Source organism: Colletotrichum aenigma (genome assembly GCF_013390185.1).
Source record: "Colletotrichum aenigma strain Cg56 chromosome Unknown KSG_Cg56_contig03, whole genome shotgun sequence".
In the NCBI taxonomy this organism is placed as follows: domain Eukaryota; kingdom Fungi; phylum Ascomycota; class Sordariomycetes; order Glomerellales; family Glomerellaceae; genus Colletotrichum; species Colletotrichum aenigma.
This window is the reverse complement of record NW_023500909.1, coordinates 3,361,613-3,385,248: the sequence shown is the minus strand read 5'-3', so window position 1 is coordinate 3,385,248 and position 23,636 is coordinate 3,361,613. Positions and strand designations below refer to the sequence as shown.

General features: G+C 53.6%; 4 protein-coding genes across 4 annotated transcripts; 1 reads left to right on the top strand and 3 right to left on the bottom strand.

Moving 5' to 3' along the window:
- Positions 1 to 131: 131 nt before the first annotated feature.
- EPL1 (Enhancer of polycomb-like protein 1) lies at positions 132 to 2,101 on the bottom strand (the record flags this gene model as incomplete). Its single annotated transcript, XM_037320127.1, has 3 exons — positions 132 to 971; positions 1,029 to 1,802; positions 1,955 to 2,101. The coding sequence occupies 3 exons, from the start codon at positions 2,099 to 2,101 to the stop codon at positions 132 to 134; spliced, it is 1,761 nt and encodes a 586-aa protein (XP_037181224.1).
- A 939-nt stretch (positions 2,102 to 3,040) lies between these two features.
- On the top strand, positions 3,041 to 3,860 carry cnb-1 (Calcineurin subunit B; the record flags this gene model as incomplete). Its single annotated transcript, XM_037320126.1, has 5 exons — positions 3,041 to 3,092; positions 3,161 to 3,174; positions 3,318 to 3,391; positions 3,457 to 3,791; positions 3,850 to 3,860. The coding sequence occupies 5 exons, from the start codon at positions 3,041 to 3,043 to the stop codon at positions 3,858 to 3,860; spliced, it is 486 nt and encodes a 161-aa protein (XP_037181227.1).
- A 4,512-nt stretch (positions 3,861 to 8,372) lies between these two features.
- On the bottom strand, positions 8,373 to 10,054 carry CGCA056_v004870 (putative MFS-type transporter; the record flags this gene model as incomplete). Its single annotated transcript, XM_037320125.1, has 3 exons — positions 8,373 to 8,922; positions 8,981 to 9,056; positions 9,658 to 10,054. 3 exons carry the CDS (start codon positions 10,052 to 10,054, stop codon positions 8,373 to 8,375), a joined length of 1,023 nt encoding a protein of 340 aa, XP_037181226.1.
- Positions 10,055 to 13,447: 3,393 nt separating this feature from the next.
- Positions 13,448 to 14,695, bottom strand: CGCA056_v004869 (uncharacterized protein; the record flags this gene model as incomplete). The annotated part of the gene is made up of 3 exons (XM_037320124.1): positions 13,448 to 13,545; positions 13,614 to 13,883; positions 13,951 to 14,695. 3 exons carry the CDS (start codon positions 14,693 to 14,695, stop codon positions 13,448 to 13,450), a joined length of 1,113 nt encoding a protein of 370 aa, XP_037182170.1.
- Between the last annotated feature and the right edge of the window lie 8,941 nt (positions 14,696 to 23,636).

The window sequence follows — 23,636 nt, the reverse complement described above, 5'->3', positions numbered from 1 at the left end:
GATCCGACCGTCCTGCCTGCCGCCAAACCATCTTACATACCAAAAAGGAGCAACCAAACACCGAGGGGTATACAACACGTCATCCGGGGATGATGAGGAGAGAAAGGGCGCACTCAAGCCACGGGCAGGCCTCATGAGGCCGCTGCTTGAGCTTGAGCCGCCGGTGGTGCCTGAGGCGCCTGTGGTTGCTGCTGCTGTTGCTGCTGCGGTTGCGACTGCGGCGCATGTTGCGGCTGTGGCTGCGGCGGTGGAGGTAGTGCCGGTCGGCTGCCAGAGACCCCAGCAACTTGCGTAGGCACTACGTTAGGCATACCCTCTTGTGGTATTTGCCGCCTCGGATACACATATTGCGATAACGGGATGGTCGCGCGGAACTTCAACGCCCTTGTGTCGTAGGGGTCGACTTCGTACACCGGCGTCTCTTCCTCGTCATCCTGGTCATACTTCCACCGATCCGAATAATCCTCGCCATCCATCCGCGGAGGCGTTGTCAGTCCCCGGCGGTCTATCCACAACCGGTTCAACCGTCCTATGCGACGGCGGAATGCTGGTTGGCTGTTTGGAGGCTTCTCCTTGCCGCCAGCAGTAAACTGGAATATCGACATATTGCCCCTTTCAACTACAGGCTCTTCTTCATCGATATCCATGGCGTCTGACTCGGATGAGGTGGACGCTGGAGGTGTCATCAAATATTGGGTCTTGGCGGGCCGGAAGTTGATTTCCATGCCCTGTTCCTTGACCGGAGATAAAGGATCTCGGGTGAGATCCACATGGTTCTGGTTCCACTTCCTGTGGTTGTGAACCTTGCTCTCAACATCCGCCCGCAGCTCGTTCTCCTTCTCTGCGAGCTTGTCTGAAAGTTGCAGAAGGTCTGCTTCCATGGAACGACCGTCCGGCCGCACAGCGATGCGCAGATGGTTGCCTGGAGGTCTCTGCAACGCAGGAGCTTCCACTGGCTTCTTCTTCTGAGGCTGCAAGCAGTTAACATCCATCCCGATGCGATTCTTCGAAAACAGCGCTCGACATACCTTTTGGTTGATGAGATCGTCGTCCTCGGTTTTGATGCCGAGCTTGACCTTCATCTCCTTAAGCCTGGCTCGTTGCTCGAAAATTATTCGATCCAAGTTAAGGACCTCACGTTTCAGCATCTCACGCTCATATGAGTGGATGATGAGTTGACGTCCATCCTCAAGCTCTTTGCGAAGTCGCTTGAGTTTCTCGGCACTCTGCACATCCCTCTGCCTCGTCTTTCGCGTTTGTCTGGCCTCACGACGTCTGAAGCAGACATAAGGGTCGGCCTCGTCGCTTTCTTGGTGCGTCTCGAACTTGACGGACGGGTGCAGGGGCTTATTGCCGGTGGCCTGCCTTCGCGACTTCCAGTGCTCATACACGTGCTTGGAATGCGCCATCAGCTTCTGAGTGCCGAGCTGGCTGATTTGAGGAAGCATTGTCTCATAGCTGACGACGGTGTTGTCTATTGAGGCGAATGGCGTCTGTTCTGAGGCCATCTCCTCAAAGACCTCCATGATGCGCTCAAAGTCATCTTCGGACAGCTGAGAGGCGACGGTCTTCTTAGTAGAATTGTACTGCTTCAAGAACTCATCGTCCTCGGTTGTCATGTCATAGGAAACTCCTATGCATTCTTCAACGGTCTGTGAGAAGCGGATGTACGAGGTAGGTTGCTGGAAGTGACTAGGGTAGAGTTGATCATAGTTGATCTGGCTCTCCTGAGGAGGCGGGACTGGAATTTCTTGGTCATTGCTGGTGCCTGCTTCCTTGAGAATGGACTGAAGATGGTATTCCTACAAAGTTAAGGTCAGTATATTTGTAGTGTCACCACCGGCCGAGTGGTCGGTCAGTAAAGGTGGGTCGCCCGATTGGGAGGCAGGCCAAGGTGGGTCACATGATCATGTCACGTGATATCTGGCTGCGATATGGGAGCAAAGTGACTCACAGTTTCCTCGGCGGCTTCGACACCGGTCGCGATTTGAGATTCGGTGGTTAAGGATTCGTACTCGCTGGGATCGATATCATCCTCTCTGAGCACCGGAAGCAGCGTCTTGACGCTCAGCTTCTTGACTCGGACTTTCCTCGTAGACATGGTGGCGGGTGGGGGGGTGGAAGGCGGAAAGCCGGCGGAAAATCCGCAAAAAAAGTCGATCAAGTCATATACCAGGGCATGCGGCTTTGACTTTGATGCTTTTGAGGGATAAAAAATGTGGTTGTGGTGTCTGTTTTGATGATCGAACTGTCGCTGCTTGATGAGGTGACGTTGAGATGGTCGCGGCGTGCGAAAACTTTTCTCTGGCAGTCGCCAAAAAATCCGTCGTCTCGAGCAGACTTTGGAGTCGTGTCAAGTACCGTGCAGCTGAGTTTCGGTGAGGGAGTACTTTGGCGCTCGGACCAGCTCGGGACCTGGAAGGTAGACTCGCCGACTTTCTTAGGCCTGGGGCGCCTGGCACCTTCCACGCCCAAAAACACGCCGCAGAATAGGGGAAGGCGCCTTTGGTCACGTGCAGCTTTTGCCTGATGATGGCGACAACAGCAACAAGCACTGGAAAGGATGCCAAGCACCATAACTTCTGGAACATTTTCCTGATCGGTTGAACGTGTAGATGCATCTCGTTCACCCATATATCTCACACATATCTCCGAAACTCAAATGGTTGTGGTGATACATCTGATACTTGCCGCTGTTGACGTCGTGCACCTATCGCATGTCAGCCAATTGTCGCGGTGATTGACGCCTGGTCTGTGCACGAGCATCTCCGGTTCAGCTGCCCGAATCCAAGACTCAGGCCAATCAAGAGCGAGTCGGCTGCCTTACCTCAACTTGACATTCCCGCACCACGTCTGTAGTTAGCCTCGCGCACTTAGAAACCTCCCTACTCCCACCTCGGCGAACCCCACGGCGGACCACGATATCGAAGCTCGACAAAAGCCCACTTGCGACGGCCTACACGATACCGAAACCTGGCCCCCTTTTCCCACCGCGCATCACCACAGCTTCCGTCGAGATCGATCGCCCGCATTCTCCATCATGGGCAACACTACTAGTGCGGTGTTGGACAATATCGTCCAGGGGTCCAATTGTGAGCCCCTCCCCCGCAGTCAACTTCTTTGTCGCACAGACTTGGGCGGCATGCTGACGGGCAGACAGTCGACAGAGAGGAGGTTGACCGTCTAAGGAAACGTTTCATGAAGCTCGATAAGGCATGTCTTTTTCTTTTTTGCGTCCCTGGCATTCCATCTTGCAGTCGCGCGCATCGCCGACCCATGTCGTAAGTGGCACCAACGCTGACCGACTCTCTCTGCAGGACAACTCCGGCACAATCGAGCGCGATGAGTTCCTCAGCCTTCCCCAGATTTCTTCCAACCCTCTGGCAACAAGGTACGAATTAGGTCGATCGGTATCCCACATAGATCGGGCACAATGCTAAGGATGTCTTTACGCAGAATGATTGCCATCTTCGACGAAGACGGTGGCGGCGACGTTGACTTCCAGGAGTTCGTATCAGGTCTTAGCGCCTTTTCTTCCAAGGGAAACAAGGAGCAGAAGCTACGTTTCGCTTTCAAGGTTTACGATATCGACCGCGATGGTTACATCAGCAACGGCGAGCTGTTCATTGTGCTCAAGATGATGGTCGGAAGCAACTTGAAGGACCAGCAGCTGCAGCAAATCGTGGACAAGACCATCATGGAGGCGGATCTCGACAAGGATGGCAAGATCAGCTTCGAGGAGTTCACGAAGATGGTGGAGAACACGGATGTCAGCATGAGCATGACGTTGGGTGAGTTTTGATATTCTGACGTTCAATGCGCTTGACAAAGGCTGACAATACGTTCCAGACACATTCTAGAGAACGGCATCTTGATGGCAAGCGGGATAGGATCATGAGACATGAATTGCAACACTCTTCTGGGTAGAGATACACCAAACCTCCTTTGGGCGGCACAGCAACCGTCGCTCGGTCTGAATTGAGATATGTCTTGGCTTCTGGGCTGCGCATCCTTCCCCATGGTGACTTTAGGCCGCTTCAATCGCACAAGAAATGTAAGTTACGTGCAGCAAATGACGTGTTCAACTTTGGCTATGGCTAGTGAGAATTGGTACTGGGCAAGGCCAAGCGGGCAAGAAAAGGGAACGTAGTCAACGGCTGGTGGACGACACTAACGGTCTGGTGTAGCTAGCTCCAATTTAGACGCTTCTTTGCCAACCTTTGCAGCTGGACGACAGAACCTAGCGGTTCCGGTTGTGGAAAACTGCCTCCGTGATGTGCTCTCGAAATCACCCTTCAAGCACGCACTGCAACAGCCCAGTCCCTGTTTCTGGTTGGGCATCAGAGCGCTGTGGCCGGCCCCTAATCGCCATCAAGCTGAGAAGCGATATGCAACGCCGATGGCAGTCCCGGCAGCCGTGACCCGTATTCTGACGCCAGCAAATCTAGGGGAAACGAGTGTAGGATCTGCTGTGGTTGCCGTCAAATCCTGCGAATCGAAAAATCGAGTTATAGGTTGTTCCATGCCTTTGAGAGGAAAGTTTCGCTGCGTCAGTTCGTCTGGATGTTCCATCTCAACTCGTTCTTTTCGCCATTCAGAACTATGAGACCGACGTAAATATCCCGCAGCAAGTGTCCAAGCGAGCATATGCATGTCAGATAACAGCGTCCTCCAAAATCGTCCTATGAAAATAGCCGTTTTCCCTATTAACTTAAGTCCTTAATTCGAACGCTGTCCAATTTGCTCATCTTGCGTTAAGGTTCATGCATGAGATCTCAAATTGACACCTATTTCTACGCCTCCTGCACCAATGAGCGGTGGTACCCGGGGTGTGCGTCGTCCGGAAGTTCAGTTGTCTTATGTCGCTGTGCACGGCTTGTGATTAGAGCTTCATCAATTGGTTTTGAAGATCTTGCTGCTTCCTCTCCTCTATCGCCGCCTATTGTGAAGCCCGATGATTCTGCAGGATGTTTTTGCTTGGATTGAGGACAGATATATAATAGAGTAAGCTCTCATTGAAAGCACTAGAAAGAATTATCCGGCGATGCTCGATGATAGCTGGTAGGACCCTGTGGTCTGGAGTTTCAAAGCCTCCGGGCATCCGAGCCCATAACCTTCATAATAGTTTTCTTCTTTCCATGAACCTATATCAATTATCTGCCTCTCAGCTGTGACGTGTGAACCCACTTTCCTTCCCAGTTGCCAGTGAGTTTTGTATGAAAGATAGGTATGAACGTTCCGGAGCATGGAACACGCCACCATCTTATTCTGCAGTACTCCCATGCGGTCTTTTTCATAATACTTCGGGTAGCAGACCTGAGAATTCCAAGGGTCGAAATGCTAACTAAATCCGACCAAGTGCGTTGAGCCCCCTGTAAGGAGTGAAATTCGAGGAGGGGATCGTCATGAGTACCGAATCCGAGACGATTAACTCTTGTGAATGGCTTCTGTGATTGTAAAGAAAAACCACATAAACTTATTTCCGTCGAATCCGGTATGTAGAGTAAGCTTGACAGCGAAGTCTGAAATCTGGCACCGGTGGTCGCTTCACTCTTCCCAAGAGCGTTGTCACGGCTCAGGGTCAAGGTGAAAATCAAGTATAATTGAGTAATCCTTCTCATGAGCTCTTGTAGTTCCGTGGTCAGATTGAAACTTTCACTCTACAGTATCACGGTTTATCTACGTTGAGAATACGCCAAGTGAAGTGCAAACACAAAGTGGCAATGAAGGAAATCTGTCGCAATGCTATAATTGACTTGATTTTCTAGAAGCTCTGCTATTCTCCCTACTCTCGAGCCACTCGTTTCTGTAGTCGTTATTAACACTGCAGTCGTCTCCTCTTCAAACACGACACCAACATCATCACAAAGACATGGCCATTTGAGGTGTGCACGAGAAAGATACACAATATTTACCGAGATCAAGTAAGCAAAAACGAAAAGACAAAAGCCGAATGGATTCGGATCATCAGCACTTGCTCTTCAGTCTAAGTTTGATTGCCTTCGTGGACTGTAGGCTGAATATTATTACCATTCCTTTTTCCCTTTTTCCTGTATCCAAACATCGATGTTCTGAACTGAAGAGCGAGAGCCTTATCGTTAGGCCACAGCATACTTGTTGAAATGGCATGCTATGGACACACTCAAACCTCCCCACTCATGGTGTCCTTGTTGCCATGTGGGCTTGAAGATTAGATTTGAGCTAGCACAGGTGAACCCTAAGGTAGACGAAGATAGTATAGAAATGAGCGTCCACAGTTTATAGACATGTCCTGCTGTATCCGTTTCTGGACGTTCTTGGACGAATGCGAGACAACAGACAGTTGCTGGTTTCCGGTCGTCGAAGATTTTGTGAGAGTACACAGCGAATTTGCTGACATCGAATGTAAGATGTCTGATGGCACGTACTACAATCCTAACACGGATCAAACAGCCCTGAAAGCACTTGCCGGATTAGGCTTTCCCAACAGCTTGGTTGTATGAGCCATTCAGTCGGTAAGCGTCAACTCCCTTGAACCTGGCTGGCTGGCTAGGTGTCGGCCTCAAGGTGCGTACCACGAGCAGAGACCAATTGTCCCACGTCAAGGTCTCTGTACTTGGCCATTAAGAACGCGTGGGATGTCAGGACTCGGATTTAAAGTGGACAGGGACAGGCTGATTACAGAGGTAACAACGTGGGTGTCACGGGTGGCCGAGAAGGATTCCCCTGTCTCGCACAAGCCAATGACGGAACCGCTAAGTCACTCCAAACAACTGCGGCCCCTCGAATGAAGGCTAGCAGGATGTCTCGGGCATTGGCGTCAACTACTGCTTCTCGTGACGTGCTGACCATTATTGGACTTGGGTTGATTTCCTTAAACTAAGCATGTTAGGAGGCTTGTGCATGACCTTACGTGGCTAGCAAAAGAACATTAGATTGGGGATGTTAAGAGTCCCAACCCAGGGCAGACCGGGCCGAGCGGAGCCGTTGACTTCCGGGACCCACTCCGGGATTACCGGGTCGTCAACCTTCTTTTTCCGGGAGGCGCGGAGAAGCCACATGCGAAGGCCCGGATCCAGAAACGGAACACGCAAAAAGTCATGTACGGGTACAAACATCACCAAGCCCCGTCCGCTCCACAGTGGCTCTCTGCTGGGCATGGATCATCAGATCATGTCTGTTCACACGCAACAGGGAATCCTCTTTTGCTCACACCCCTCGCATATCGATGCCCTTGTCCCCAGACTGAGGGCGGGTGTGTGGTGGAGAACACCACCAGTAACTCAGCTGCGCCGGGAGAAAAAGTGACAGGTCATTTTTCCTCAACTATGCAACCAACACAAAAATGACCAAAGAGAGACGTGCAGGAGTCCCTGTCCCAACACAGGCCTCCCAACCATGGCACTGGGAAATTTTAGGGGCGGGACACAGCACAAGACGAAAGGAAAAAAAAGAGGGAACGGAAGCTACGCTGCTTAGCCGGAAGGGGCATAGCAACGCCGCCCTACAACAAGCATACGGCCTGATACGTAGCTGCGAACCCGCCTCGGCCAGAGACAGGATGATCGATACTGCGTCGAACGGCGGCCTGCCTGTTCCGAAGAAGATCTGCGTCTCCCGCTGCTTGGATCCCGCGGGCCCTTTCCAGAGTGCTGGGCTCGTTGGGCGAGACTTTGTCTTCACACCAAGTAGGGATAACGTGGCCGGGACTTGGACAGGGCGGAATGGGCTTTTGATTGATTTTTGAGGCGAGCGGCGGCACGGCGCGGCCATCCAAAAGTGGAGTTTCATCCATATCTTGATCTGGTGATCGACTCGTTTGGACGTGTGCATGTTGCGCGCCAACTCGACCCTTGGACAATTTCGCATCTCCGCCCGACAGTGGTAATGTGATACAGCGCCCCTCGCAGTTCCGCCTCGAGAGAGAGTAGGTGTGTTGTGCTTCTCTCTCGGCCGGCAGCCCTGTTTGCAAGACAACCAGGGTAGCTCAGCCGTGTTTCAATATCTCCCTCGCTTTAGCAGCACAGAGAGTAAGGCCTCCCAGAGCAAAAGCCCCCGGTGATCTGCACTCTGGACTCTTCCCACTCAGATCATGCGCAGGCCAAGATAATGCCGTACTACATGCCCTGCTCCGTACACCCACCAACGCTGCTCCACCCGCCTTGCTCCCCAGCCTCATCTTGCGCATTCATATTTCTTATTCTCTAGCCGGGTTTGATTCTCTCTAGGGATGGCAAAGTGTTATCAAAAATTAGCAGGCCGGGCTGTTGCCGGTCTCTGTGTCACATTTCATTCATCCACATCCTCCATTGTTCACTTGATATCGCAGCATGTAGCAACTCAGAGCGATGGGGCATCGTCTGTAGCACCCCACCATCCAGCCCCGGTTCCGTCTAATCCTCCTTCTTATTGCCCACCTTCCCTGTCTTGTGCAGCCCGACAAGGCCAAGGGCGAAGCAGAGCACCATGAAGCCAGTCATTGCCCAGAAGCTGGCTCGGTAGCCAAGGAGGAGAGCATCGATTGGCGTCTCCCGCGCCGCCGCCTTATTGGTCACCGCGCCCGCCACGACCTGCATGATGGCAAGGCCGAGGGAGGTCCCGAACTGGGATGCCGCATTGAACACTGCTCCTGCAAGTGCCTGCGTATCTTCAGGGAACGCCTCGGACACAATAATGAGGCCGACGGTGAAGAGAATGTCGCCGCTGATCGGTTGCAGGAGCTGGGCGAAGAAGGCGTTGTACCAATATGGCCACTCCGGCTTGGCGAGCGCCATCAGGACCGGGCCGCCGGCGCAGACTATCGACGAGCCGGCCACCAACCATCGGGCAGAAACCTTGTGGACAAACAGGCCAGTGGTGAAGTTGAGGATTATGCCGACGACAAGGCTGGGGAGAAGTCGGGTGGATGTCTCCGTTGCAGACAACCCTTGTACCTCTTGAAAGCTGCCAGAGTCAAGATTAACCGTGGCTGTTCCAGCGCCAGTGGGGCGCTTCTACTTACAACAGACTGCAGTATTGCTCCATTGACTTTAGTACGGCGAAAGACAACAGCATGGTGGCGCAAACGCTCGAGAAGGCTGTATTGCGCCATAAGCTGTTTGGTATCAAGGCCGGTTTGCCGAGGCGCGTCTGACGGTGAACCCAAGCGACAAAGGCAGGCAAGGCGAAGCCAGCCGCACACAGCGTTGCCATGCTGTCTCGATGGCTTACACTGCCAATATCGGAACTCACGATGCTTGATGGCCATTCGTTTAGCAGCCTCGACATGTGGCATTCGGAAGAGGATCAACTTACGCCAAGAAGTACGACAAACAGACCATGAACCCGGATGCCAGAAGCGAGCCAGCCCAATCCAATTTCCTCTTCAGTTCGTGGACAGCTTCAGATGCCGTCCGCCTGTCCCTTGACTTTGGCAGCGCCCACAGTCCGACGAAGGACAGGAGCAAGGACAGCCCCCCGGTCAGGTAGAAGCCCACGCGCCAACCCACCGTATCTACCAGCACCCCACCAAGCACCAAACCAACCGAGAATCCCAAAGGCTGGCTCAGTCCAAGACATGAAAACGCCACATTTCTGGCCCTGTCCTTCGGGATGGACTGCGTCACGAGGCTCACGGATGATGCCAGGTGCATGGACAGGCGACGCCTTGGAGTGCACGATACGCCACGAGCTGCTCACCTGATTTGACGAAGCCGTTGGCCAGCAAGAGAAGGGCCATGGAGAAACAGCCGACGAGGTCCACGATGCGACTCCCGGCCGCGTCGGCGAGAGAGCCGACAGGGAGGATTGTCGATCCCACGGCAAGACCGTAGACCGATATAGGCCAGACGTGCAGCTGCTCCGGCAGATTGAGCTCGGCGACAAGTGTAGGCAAACTGACTAGGATAATTCCGTTCACAGCCGGGGACAAGAAGTTGAGGCCTGACAGCTGGAAAGTTGTCGTTGCTTGGCGGGCTTTGGACGCCGTAGGGCCATCACTCTGATTCTGTCTCTCGGTCTCGAGAGGAAATTCGTTGCGAACATCTCGCAAGTCAATTGACTCATGGCTGAGTTGGGTGGTTGTCACGGTCGACATGATGAGGGATTGAGTTGGACCTTCCGAACAACGAAGATTCTTGGTGGGACCAAATCACTGATAGTGGTCAATTTAGGATGACTCAGAGTTGAGCGAGACGACTATCAACGAACTTGTATCTAATCAACGGTCATTTTCCGTGACTCAAGGCTCAATGTCACTCAACGTTGCCCAGGCCTGTATTCACAACATCATCATAACGAAAAACGTAAGCGTCGTAATTGCATCAACTAACATCATGCTGCCGAGTGAGGAAAGATGTTAAATAACGAGCATGCCAGTTGCTGAGACACAAGTCGAGAGACAAGCCGGAAAGTCTCTTTGAAAGTATTGAGACTTTCCTGTGCCATCGCACTCCCGCAATTTACCTTGCATCGCGGCGGCGCCCTGTCTCGTCTCACAGCAATCAACATTGATACCATGCCGTGCCAGACAGACAGGTCAGCAGCGCCCCCTCCCCCACGCCACATCCAGCCTCCTGCAAGGTTCCCGCGACTTGTCACATTGCATCACATCACACACACACACACACACACACGCACGCACACCACCCATAACCTGCCCGTGTCACAGTATTCCAGATTCTGTATGATTACTATCCGTACCCAGCAGCAGCATCAACTGCCCTTGGTTTTCTCCCCTGTCGCCCTTCAGTCACGCTGTCAAGGGCCCCGGTCACCGAGGCAAACAGCGCCCGGGAAAGCGTCAACCAAAGAATCTGGTCACATTTTCCCCTTGCCGTTCGCCCGTCCGTCAATCAGCCAGACCTCGGGCCAATACTGATGTTACTGTGTGTTTTTGGGGCGGGCTGCCAAACTCGCGCGCAAGCCTCTTTGAGACCACAGCCTGCGTCTGATAGGCCAGCCGAAGTTGACCTAACTGCCTGCCAGCCGCATTTACACGGGAATAGGTGCAGTTTTCATAAACGCCATTTCCGCAGGACGACCTCCCCTGTCCCCTGATACTTGTACCTGCTATGCAGTGCACTGCGCAATGCTGCACAGCCAAAGTGCCAGAAGCACCTCAAGAGGGGAGGAAAAAACCCCTCACCCTGCACGGAAGCTGTCCATGCAGGCAGGTTCCCTTCCCGCATCCTGACCTGCAAACGGATCCTGCTCCGTCTCACTCAGCTTCTAGTTTCCACCACCTACCACCTACCTTACCTTCAAATCCCGAACTGATGCACACAACAGCCCAGGAACTGTCAATCACGAGCACATGCCCTCTCGCCTCGCTTGCCGCGGGCCAAAAAACCAGAAGTCCTGAGTCGGGTCACGATCACGATTGATGCCCGACCCCAAGAGCCAGAAGGAGGGGTAGAAGGAAAGGAAAAAAAAAAAAAATCTCGAACAGAGACCATCAAAACGGCTTAGTGGCCGAAAAATGAAATAAAAATCCTTAAGGGTCCAAGTCAGCCCAAAGACGATGCGGAGAAAAATCTGGATTTTGCTTTCCCCCCCCTCCTCCCTCCCTTCTCACACACACTCCAATACCGTATCCGTACCGAGAACATGTAATTGATAGGTCCAAAGTCGAAGAGAGTCCAGACCACCACCACCCACCGCGACTCTCCTCCTCCCATCTGGCGTCACTAGCCTCTTTTCCAAGGCGGGAGATCGGCGCAGAAAAACGTCGTCATTCCATTCCTCGAGAGCCACTCGCGCTCCCCCTCCAAAGAAAGGGTCGTATGCATACGCCGCCGCCTTGTGAGAGGCAGGCCGATTGGGCACGAATGAATCCGCCGATCCCCCTCCTTTGGTTGCTGTAAGTCTGTCTGGCCGTCTCCGCCTCGGGCTGTTTCCTCCAATCTTTCGGCCTGTCAGTCCGCGAGGCAGCAGCAGCAGCAGACAGAAAGCGAGACAGACTGTCGTTGGGATGGGAACCGCACCGCCGCCGCCGCCACTCTGACCCCATGTTACGGCCCATGTAGTCACCGATCACCCGCATGAAGCTTACAAGGCCATGTATGTAATCAAATAAGCGTAGGGCAGAAAGATCGACGGTGAGGCGCGTGGGATTGGGTGGCTTTTGTCCCTCTCGTCTCTAACCCCCCAACCCAACTGAGTGAATTTCATGTGTGTCAAGGCATCGGGCTGTCTATTTGCTTCTTCTTCTTCTTCTTCTGAAGATGTCACATTGCAATTTGGCTGGCTGTATCATTCATGCAAACCACAACCTCCTTCGCTTCTCATGTTCGATTGTGACAAATCAGGACAAGATACGTACAAGTATATGCATGCATTTCGTGATGGCAGATGTGAGGAGCAACATGATGAGTGGGTGCAGCCGGCCCTATCCATCTCTCTCCACTCACACCCAACGACCATGGTACAGATGATTTGATTCCACGTAAATGAAGCAGCAACAAGCAAGAGACGTAGTCAAACGAGTAACCAACTTTGATGAGCGCAAACGAAATCGACAATAAACCCCACCCCGCCCTAAAAATGTTGCGCGCGCGCAAAGAGGCGACAACGACGCAAAGCTCGTGAGAGCATTCCGGCCTGATCTACTTACTACCAACCACTTTCCGTAGGTATACATGAAATTCTACAAGAGACATTCACACATCTTTTTTTCTGTTTTGTTCTCATCCCTTCGTTTGCGAGTATCCGGCCTCACTTTTCCCGTCTTTTTTTGCCACCAAAGTCGTTCATTCCTCGTCATTCCTCTTTCATCCCGGTACGCCCATCTATGACCGGTTCCCAATATCCGTTTCCTCCCGCCACACCCTGCCACCCCCTTCCCATGATAGAGACAGAGAGAAAAAGTCCAAGCCTGTCACCCGCCTAGCGTTCTTGTTCAACTTCAAGTTCCCCCCTCCTTGAAGGGTAGCATCCACCTGAGCCCCGCGCCTCCTCGAGCCTGAACTAGCCCTTCAGACGATAGCGGCAGGGCTTGTGTGCCCAAAGGCTGCCAAGGGGGGGAACAAGCAGAAGAAGAAAAAGCAAGGAAACGAGAAAAGAAAACAGAGAAAAAAAGAGAAAAAGCAAAGAAAAATCAAACCCCGAAGAAAATCAAAAACGGATGCCCCGTTCATGATGCTGACATGGATACCTGATACCTGCCCGACCACCTTTTGGAATGCGAGAATGATGAGCAGTTATCCTCCGATGAACTCCAGTTCCACGTGACATCGTGTTGATAAATCGTCCCTTTGTCACAAAGACGTCCGAATGCCGAGAATGTACATTTGGGGGGAAGAAGCAAAGAAATAGTAGAAGGCCGCCCATGGTGTGATAAACAATCCAGAGAGAAGCCATCCACCGAAGCGCCGCCATCCAGAGTACGTGTACAAGCATTTCAACATGCCCCGAGATCCAGTCGTGTTCTTTTTTTTCCGGCATGATCCCAGGGGTGGGGGGAGAAGCAGCTGGCAAATCCCAAATCCTCTTATCTGCTCCCGTGGGAGCCGGAGCCTGCCTGGTTTCCGCCGCCGTTTCCGCCAGATTCCTCGTTCGCCTCGTAGAGGTCCAGGCACGCCTCGAGAACTATAACCCTGCCGTTAGCTTGATTTGCGCGCACACGAAAAAGAGTTTCAAGGTTATGCAAGGCTTACTCTCGATGATCTGCTGTTCCCACACGCCATATTGATAATCAACCAGCCCGTGTCGCTCGATGCCATCGCACAGACGGACCAATTCCTTGCCCATCTTTTCCAAGCCTTCCTTGCTGATCAACGTCTGGGATCGTTGGAGTTGGCGCCCGGGTTCCATCAAATCCTTCTGCATCTGGAACAGCGCGAGCCACGCGTGGTTGAAATCGTTCCAGAGCTTGATTCGGTCTCCATGCAGATTTTGGTCGTCAAGGTTGAGTCCTGTGAAGGTCCCTAGTCTTAGCAATTTTGGACGTGCAGGAAAAGTCGGCATCTGCCGCGAGTGGCTCGCAAAGCTTACCCAGGTCAACAACTTGCGACAGTAGCCAGTTGGAGACGTCGAGGAGCGACTGGCTGGCGCTCTCGAGGATGCCGTTGCGGACGTTTTGGAACACGCCCCGCAAAGCAGACTGGTACTCCATCCACTTCTCTTCCAAACCACCTGTCGCAGAGTAATCCTGCTCCTCCATCGAGACGTCAGCACTTGCTGTCGGCTGCGGCATGCCTCCCACATTCGAGATATTGGTCTGGTAGTTGGCCATCTGCGGCTGTTGATAAGCGGTCGCGGTGGCGCTCGCGGATGGCGCATGAGGGAGGTTGGAGGTTCCTGTGCTACTGCTCGGGTCATTCTGGAAGTACGACGTCGACACGTCTGTCGGTAAGATCGGTGCAGCTGCAGGCTGCCGTTGAAACTGCGCTTGATTGTCGTAAACAGAGCCCGTCGCGCCAGTCAAGTTGTCGTAGCCCATCGTCATGGCCGCCGCATTATATCCACCAAAATTCTGCGCTGCCGGGCGGCCATCCTGGCCGTATCCTGAGGGGTAATGCATTGTGTTTGTTGCCATTGGCGTGTTGAAAGATCCTGCTACCGGTTCCTGATAGTTGTACGTGCTGTAGCTACCCGTGCTTCCCATGCCCCGCGCTTGTGAGGGCGATGTGTTGAGCGGCGCCGGCCGGTTGTATCTCTCTGTCGAACCTGTAGCCATTGAGCGGCGCTGCTGCAAAGGATCCTGAATGTTGTATCTTGGGTTGGAGGTGGGATGCATGGGCGCTTCATTCTGCCTCCTACGGCGATTGGGATCATCCATCCCACGAGGGGTTTGGTCGCCGGTCGACTCCGAAGGCAAGCCTACCGTGTGCGCCGGCGGCAACGGAGCTGGAGATGTGTACAGTAGGGCCAGGTTGGGCCTTTGGATCGGTCACGGGACCGTCCAGCGTGGGTGTAGATTCCCTCGGAGTTGGTGGTGGTCGTGGTGGTGGGTGGAGGAAGATGATTTTTTTTTTTTTTTTTTCCCTCTTTCTTTTTTTTTCCCCCTTCTTTCCAGACGCTTCTGCTGTCGGGGACAAAACGCGACGAGATGACCAGGACGAATGAGTGATATCGTTTGTCGGTCCGGGGAGCTTCCTCGAGGCGTTTGCTCTACACAAAAAGCAACGTACCGACGTGCGTTTGCTTGTTGGAGAGGGGTGTCTAGACTCGGGTAGAATGGGCGCGGCGGCAATGGCGGATGGTTAAGTCGCGCGTCTAATGGGAAGGGCGCCGCAGGTCGGGAGTGGTTGGATTTTGAAGGTGTCAAAGGAGATAAAGGTAAGGAAGCGTTGACTTGGGGCGAGGGGGCCTGATGTGTGATGCCGATGTAGGGTCTGTCTGATGTCGAGCCGGGCAGCGCAGCACAGGATGGGCTGGCAGATTCTCGGGCGCGGGTAATAGAAGGTGCTTTTATGAATTGAATTGGGGAGGGAAGATCCGGATAGATTGAAGAATGGGGGAGACAAGGAAGTTAACTGTTGAGTCTTGCTTGTCGCGACAAAGCTCGGCGAAGCTAGCGCCGGCCTCCTTCATGCCCTGACGCCTGAAGGTTCGGGAAGACAAGACGACGACTGGCGACGAGTCGTTGGTGTCTTGTGAGTCGTTAGAGAAGTTTAGATTTTGGTAAACAAAAAGCCAGCGAATGGGGTGGATATCGCGCTGAGTTGTCAAACTGGTGTCAGGTTTGATACCAGGAAGATCCCAGATGCCGCATGCACCACGATGTCCAACATTACAAGCCGGTCCTTGCGCGATCTGCTTGGGCAATGAAGCCGCACCAGGGTCTCAGCGACTGTCGAGTCGCCTTGACGGAAGATGCGATTCGCCAGACGAGGAAAAAGGACCGGGCGGACCGATCTGGCTTGAGATGAGGAGGAGGCGGGTTGAGCAGTGACTGGCTGGCCGTGTCCCGAGGCTGTGCTCAGCTACCGGCTGGGGCTTGGATGAGGCTCGTGATGTGGATGGAGCAGAGCCGAGCGAGGGACGTAGACAGAGAGAGCCACTTTCGCTACTTGGAATCTTAGTGCTGCGAGGCTAGACGCGACTCTATGTAGCCTTGAGAAGGGGATGGGGTTTGACTGGCAGGGGAGAGCAGGGTAAGCTTGTGGTGAGAAGAGAGATGTTATGGGGCGGGTTCGGGTTGTTGGGTGTGTGGAGGACGTGAACGGTAGTCTCGGGGTCTATCTTATACATGGGAGGGATGCAGATATGGGTCGATGGTGCTGGGAACACAAGAATCCAGGAAGGATACAGGACGACGAGAGAGAGAAGGTAAGGTAGTGCATGTAGGTACGGAGTAAGAGTGAGGAAGGGCAGAGGGAGGAAAAAGCAATAAAGGGAAAATCGGAAAAAGCAACGTCAACCCCGAAGTAGACCTTGGGGCTAAATTGGGGTGGGAATTAAACTAGGTAGGTATGGTATGGTATGGTATGGTACGGATACGTAGGTAGGGCCGGGAAGTTAAGGTGAGGCGGAGAAAGACGTTGTATGAGGACAAGAGAGTCAGAAAGAGACGACGGGAAGCAAGCAGGCAGGCAAGCTCCTGCCTTTCACTTTCCAATCCGAGGGGGGGGAACAGACCAACAATGGAAGGCCAGGAACAAGACTAGGAAGTCCAAGGTCAAGGCCGGTCAGCCAGTGCCGGGACGGACCAGACTATGCCAGATCAGACCAGGCCGATGCTGGACGGTGGAGGAGGAGTAGCAAAGGTACTGCACGTTTGGAGAAAGTTCTCGGTACTCTCTCTATGGTCGTCGTGTCTGCAGAGAGAGCACCAACGGACGGGCAACCAGCGTGATGGATGACTGACGAGGAAAGAAGTATCCGTTTCGTGGAGTAAGGTAGGGCAGACTCCAAGCCGAGTGCGGCTAGAAGGCCCCAAAAGGAAAGCAAGCTGGACCTCGTAACGCGCCGGAGAGACCCAGATGTAATCTAAAGCGGCTGTACCGCGAAAAAGCCAAAACGGCCCAGTGTTTGCCCACGAGTTCGTCTTTGCGCGAAGGGATTGCCCTTAGAGGGAAGCGCGTGGCAGCACGAGCGGTTGCAATTGAGAAAAAGTATAAGCGGCGCCAACAACGGAGCGGCCGTAGCGGCTGCGGCGGCGGCGGACGGGAGAGGATTGGAACTGTGGGATGGAGCTGCGAACTGGAGCTGGAGACCAGGACCGGACCTGGAGAGATGTAGATGGAGTTGGAGTTGGTTTGGAGATGCTGGATGGAGCTGGGCTTTGGAGCTAGATTTGGAGCCGGACCTGGCACCCGGCCGAACGAGGGACGACTGGGACGTTATGCAGCGATCTGCAAGGCAATGTCTGAAGTTGGGGGTTCCCTGGCTGGCTTCCGAGTCTCTGGGAAAAGAGGTGTAGACAGTCTGGATGAGATGCAGGCGACAGATGATGGGTGTGGACGTCGAACCTCGACGTGGGTATGGCCACAGAGAGAGAGACTGTGTGAGTGGGCGATGGAATGTCTCTCACAGTGGAGGGTGGGCTTGTCCTTGTGTGTGTGTCTGTGTGTGTGTGTGTGTGTGTGTGTGTGTGTGTGTGTGTGTGGGAGCTGGTTGGTGATGGATGGGAGGACGACCACGGCTGACAAGGGGGTGTGAATGAGAGGGATACTTTGGGTAGGGGGGAGGTAGTCGTATCTGAGGTACCTCAACTACTGTTTCTAGCTGGCAACGTACCTCCGCCACTGAACGATGTATGTAGAAGATGGAAGAGCAGCAGGATGAGCAGGTACGACTCGAGCTGAACAGCAAGTCAGTCAGTCAATTGCACCGCACCAGTAGCACGGAACGAATGATGAACTGTGTGAGGAAAAAGAGGGAAAGACGTTTGGGGTCAGGGTGCGTGTGTGTGGAAGGAAAGAGAGAGAGATACCTCAGGAGTGAGGGTGGGAGGAAGGGAAAAAAATTAGGCAAAAAATTAGAGAGGCTTATGCAGCAGAGTAAAAGCCGAGTGGCACACACCCCATAACCGGGACTAGTTTGCGAGCACAGGAGTCAGGCCTGATCAGGTGCGCTGCGCTGGGTTCGCCTTGGGGAGTCAGGAATGTAGAAGCGCAGAAAGCTTGAGAAGCAATGGTGTGTGTGGTGCGGGTTGGTTTGGTTTGGTTTGGTAAGCTGCGTGAAGTGAAGTTGGTACCAAGATGTGATTAGATGGATGGAGAGGGTGTGAAGACTGGGAGGAGGAGGAGGTGGTGTCTCCAGACAGAACCTGGCACGGATGGGACTGAGAAAAGGCGCGGCGCCTTATTGCTACTGTAGATGGGATACGGGACGAGAACTAGAACTAGAACCGGCCCAGCGAGCGTGGTATGGTAAAGGTAAGGTAGGCCATAAGGGATGGACGAGATAGAGATGAGATGGGATGGATGAGACGGAGCTTGAGATTCTGAACGCAAAGCAGCACCCGGCCAAGCCAGAGAAAGATTGCAATGGGGGTGTGAAGTGTTATCTTGTTGGTCCCCTTTCTGCTTTTCCGACCCCTTCGTTTTCTCTCGACTGTTTCGCGGCAATGAGTGAGGTGCGTGCTTGTGCGGTGGAAATGTAACATGTGTAGGTAGGTAGGCAGGTGAGTAAAGGAAGGCCCAGGTACTCACTAGCAATGCAGGCACTAGACTGGTAGGCAGGCAGGCAGTTCGGAGCTCGTCCGTCATGTACATACATACCCTTCACTGACGTGTTATGCGTCTCCAAACAGTTGGTTTTGATGGACGACCGACTGGTTTGTATTTCGCAGCCGCCTCAGCTTTCCTCCCGACCCTAATTACCTGTCCGTGTATCTGTACTTAGTTTGGTCCCCTCTACACTAATTGGTCTTGATCGGGCTTTGAAGTCTTGCTCTCTACTTCGATATCCGCCCGTCCTCATTCCTGCTATTCGGCTATCCAGCTGCTTTCGCTCCTGTTCGGCCCCTCCCCTGGGAACTGGAAAGTCCAACTGCCGCCCACACTGTTACCCGTTTCGTTTCGATTTCCTGCGCAAAGTTGAGCCCGCTCTGGTGCTGCGAAGATGTACTGGGGGTCTCAGTCTGTCTTTTTCCGCTTTTCTGCAGACTGCAGCCCCTCCCATCCGAGGTTTGAGTTTCTCCGATCGGAGCCACAGATAGCATTCACTGGAACAGCACTGGAAGCCTGCCGGAATACCTAACAAGCAGCTTCGGGGTGCTGGTGAGTGGATGAAGGAGCGGAGGGCATGGCACAGGGTCCCTGTCCTGCCCTGCCTCTTTCTCCTCGGTGCGATGCCAATGACGAGCCCCCCGGACGATGAGCTGGAGGGATCGTAAAAGTTAAAAAAAGTCTGTGAGCACCCAGATGGCTGGATTTGGGGGCGTTGTTTATTACCGTGCTGAGACAAGCCCAGCGACCCTTGTCTGCGTCCTCCACCTCCCCTGGCGTTCCGGCCGGGGGGAGCACACGCACTAGTAAATTAATTGATATTATCGCTTGCATTTCTTTTGTGAATTCCCTACTCCCGGCTCCGTACCTGTCTCTCATGCCCTCGTTTTCCGACACGGTGATTTGCACCGAGAATCCCCGGCAAACGCTGCTGAGGTACCGTGGCTCGGCCCCAATATCGTCGTAGTCGTACTGTCGGTGGTCTAGAGCTTCAGAGCTCCATGGCGAGGCGAGACGCGACACATTGCCGATGCCGAATGACGTACATGGACGATTGTCGACACCCACTCTTTGTACATGGCGGAGCAACCGATTGATCGTCAGCTTTGGAGCGGAGGAAAAAGAGGAGAGGAATATGGGGAGCCCAGAGCATGACAAAGCCGTTGACTCTCTCACACTTCAGAAGCTCTAGACAACGATGAACCATGCTATGCAGAGCCTCTCATCATACGCAGCAGCCAGTGATGTCTTTTGACAGAAGGTTCAGAACTTGGGGCCCAACCGTCATGCACACGGTGACCGGCTACCGTATGCCAGGACCCAACTTTACTCGTCTCTTGAATCGTGCACTGATTGTATCCCTACTTGTCGGCTCATTCTGCCCCTCGGGATGAGCCTGTGAGTGGCTAAAGGCCGCCAGCCACTGGACGTGGGAGCACTTATTTGGCTTTTCTCTCATTCGTGTAAGAGACTTCATCCACAAGGACAGATATTCGTTATTGCGATCGCTTCCCCATTTGTCCCCCCGTTTCAGGGACCAGTAGACAGCTCGAGGCAATACCGAGGGCGGCGATTCAGTTGAGATCACTTCGGAGATATGGAACAGGGGAGGGCAGGGCAGGTCGAGCCGTCTTGAGATTGAAGACATTGGCTGAGAAGGGGTGGGAAGAAAAACCCAAAGCAAAGCATAGCCATGATGAAGAGAGAGAAAAAAAAAAAAAAAAAAAAAGAAAAGGATTCCCAGAATCCATACCCAGCTAGAGAATGGTCCGAGTTGGCCCCCAGAAAAATTGGACAGAGTGGTAATTGGTGGGGTAGCGGGCAAGTCAAGACAAGACAGGAAGAGGCTTCCGATCCCGCGAGTTTTTGACCAGTGAAAACGAAGGTAATGCAAGGAACGAAGACGACAGGCCGACATTTGGAATATTGAGAAGGGGGCAGTTCGAAGTGCTACACCACAGGACCTGGCGCCCCCTTTTGCAGGTGAGCAAGTCGGGGCAGGAAGAATAAAGAAGAATGCCGTGAAGGCCTGACCAGACCGGGTTCGGCAACTGGTGAGACTCGACGATGCCCAATGGTTGCGGCGATTGAAGCCTCACTTTGCTGCGGCGACACGGGATGCCAATATCCTCCCCCCAGGCCGGCCAGCAAGCAGTATCTGAGCGCGCGCGTGTTCGTTCCTTCGAGAAACGGCAACGGCGACGGCAGAGGCGTCGGCGCTGGCGTCGGAGAGTGGCATATTCATTCGAGAAGGGGGCGGGTGGTTTATGCAGCGTCCAAGCTGGGTGCATAGGAGAATGAGGGTGAACAATGTCGTGTGTGTCTGTGTTATGCAGATGTGGCTGGTCGTCGTCTGCTGTCGGAGCTGCAGACGCTTGCCGCTGCTGCTGCTGCTGCTGCTGCTGCGTTGCTTGCGCAGGATGACTGCAGAACCGAAAAGCAAGTACTGCTACCTCGGTGGCAGTGAGGTCAGTTGTGAACGCGTGTTGAAGTTGACAAAGTTTAGAACCATGTTCCTTGCGGAAGTGTCGTGGTGGCCAGGGGGAAAGTAAGAAGGAGCAGACGGGGAGCAAGTGAAGTCCAAGAAGGCCTGCCCAAGACCCCTGTCTCTGAGCAAGGGTTGAAAACATGGGCTGGGTGGGTTCCTGAACGAGTGCCGGTGCCTTGCTTGAGTGGTTCGGAGGGTACGGAACGCGACTGTACCTGTACATGTGCAGATGGGGGATCCATAAGGTAGCTCGAGGTGGAATCCATTCTGCTGCAGCTGCAGGGTCGGAGACGTGGAGTGTGGTGGAGGGTCCAGTTGTCCTTTTTGAAGTCTGGGATTGGGAGAGGGGCCATGGGGGGCCATAAAAGCCCTAGCGATTCAGGGATCGTGCCTGAATGCGACATTTCGCGCATAGAGGGAGGCTTGTGAAGGAAGACGACATTGCTTGCTGCAGCTGCAGAAGCTGCAAATGTAAGGTAGGTACCCATCCATCCGTACCTACAGACAGAGGATGGAAACGATGATGGCAGACGGAGAGCATTGAGATGGGACATTGGCTGGACTCCTGGAGAGGTAAGAAATGGGGATTGTCGGACGGATGCAACATGTCGAGGTCCTTTTGTCATTTGCATTGCATTAGCCGGAACGTTCCCTGGGGCCGGAGCTGGAGCCGATGCTGGATGGAGGAGGCACTGGGCAGAACTTCAGAAGGGAAGGGAAGGGGCACTCGGGATGCGATGCGATGCTATGCGATGCGATGCGTGCTCCTTGGCGAGGCGTGATGTGATTCGGATGCGTGTAATTGCAAACGCTGCTACGGCCTCCCTGCACTTTTCTTTCTCAAACTCGACTCCCGTTCCGACGGTCATACGGACGTAGATTATCCGGCATATCTGGGAGGAGTACACGGTCGTTGCAAGAATCCCAAATTGTGTGGATCTCTTGTTGCACATCTTGCAACTCCTCCATGTCCACAGTCCGGCGGCGGTGCATGTGTGTGGTGCAGTCTGCAGTCTGCACCTCAGTCTGCAGAGCTCCGCTGCTGCTGTTGCTCCTTCCAGGCCCACAAGAGGTGCTCGTGAGATTTCCTCAGGACAGCTCTGATCCAGCATGGTGAGATGTGAGGAATCAGATTACAACCCATCCAACCCAGTCAGCCCAGCCCAGCCCAGCCCAACCCACTCAACAAGAGCACCTCACTCACCCGGGTTACCTTGAGCCTGAGGCGCGAATAGTTTGCATGCATCCTTTTGGACCTTCTGCGCCTGATATTCCTGGCCCTCCCGCGTCTTCTTTCCTTCAGATGTAATTACGCTTTCTCCGTTCCGTGCTGTCGCTGTTGCATCGCGATTACCATTGGCTTTATGTTACTTAATACGACGAAGTACCTAGGTAAGGACTGTAGGGTAGGCTCAAGTGCGATTTCCGCGATAGGTCTAGCGCCTCGACTTTCCTGCCCACGTATTCTTTTTTTGGTTCTCGGGCCCTGTCCCTGGATTGAACGGAAAGACACCACTGCGTGCACCGAATGCAATCCCTGGTGGGGCCTCTGGAGGTGTGTGGACGGTGCCCAGCTTTCTCCAAGTATGTACGTAGTAAACCATCACCAAATTTCCCTCACCTCACTCAAACTTGGTGTATCTAGTGACGTTGAGTCTTCCGCGCCCCTTGGTCCTTGCTGTGGTTGCAACGTTCGGTGCCAATCACGCGTCTGCCCACAGACAGAGCTTCCTGCAGCTCAACCCAATTGCCCAACCAGACGCTCTCAATTGACCAGAGAGAAGGGCCAAAACGACTCCAACCCACTCACCCGTTCTCTTCCAGTCGGGTTGATTGCATTCCAACCCAACCTAACCCGTCTGGCCGACCTGCTTGTTTTTTTTTTTCTTCACTTGGATGCACCTCACACTCACATCTGCGGATACCTTACCTTACCTTGGCTTAACTTCCGGACGCATGACACCGCGTGCAAAAGCTTGCGCGAAAGCGCGCTAACAACGTCCTACTGCATAGTAGACGGCGCTTACACGGTCCTGCAAGTTGACGGGTTGCCTAAGAACGACACTCTAACTTGACGCCTTACCTAAGACGATTTAGGGACTTGGCCCATGAGGTGATACGCACCGGCACTTTTCATCCACAGCCCACCTCCCCTTCAAATCCCCGACTCGACGCCCGCGGCTTGCCGAACGCCGCCATCTTGCTCAACTCAAAATCTCAAGACTCAAAACACACTACTGCTAGCAGCTATCAAACTTGCGCGTCCAACGTCGAAATCTGACCGCCAACGGTCGAACTAGAGGCGCCCAATAGCAGCCGTCATTTCCTCTGCCCCGTCATTCACACCTGCCTGCCCCGACCCTACACTTTGCACTTACACCCCGAAGCACGAGTTGTGGTGGTGGTGTCGCTGTCAGAATGGTGTGGTGCTGCACCAAGACAATGCAGCGTCCATCCTCGGCAACGTCTGGACCGTTACGCCGCCGTTGAACACATTTTGGGCCATCTCAGCCTCACACGAGGCGACAACCGTCGATCATCTCAACAGACGCCTGGTTGATCCCCGCACCTCT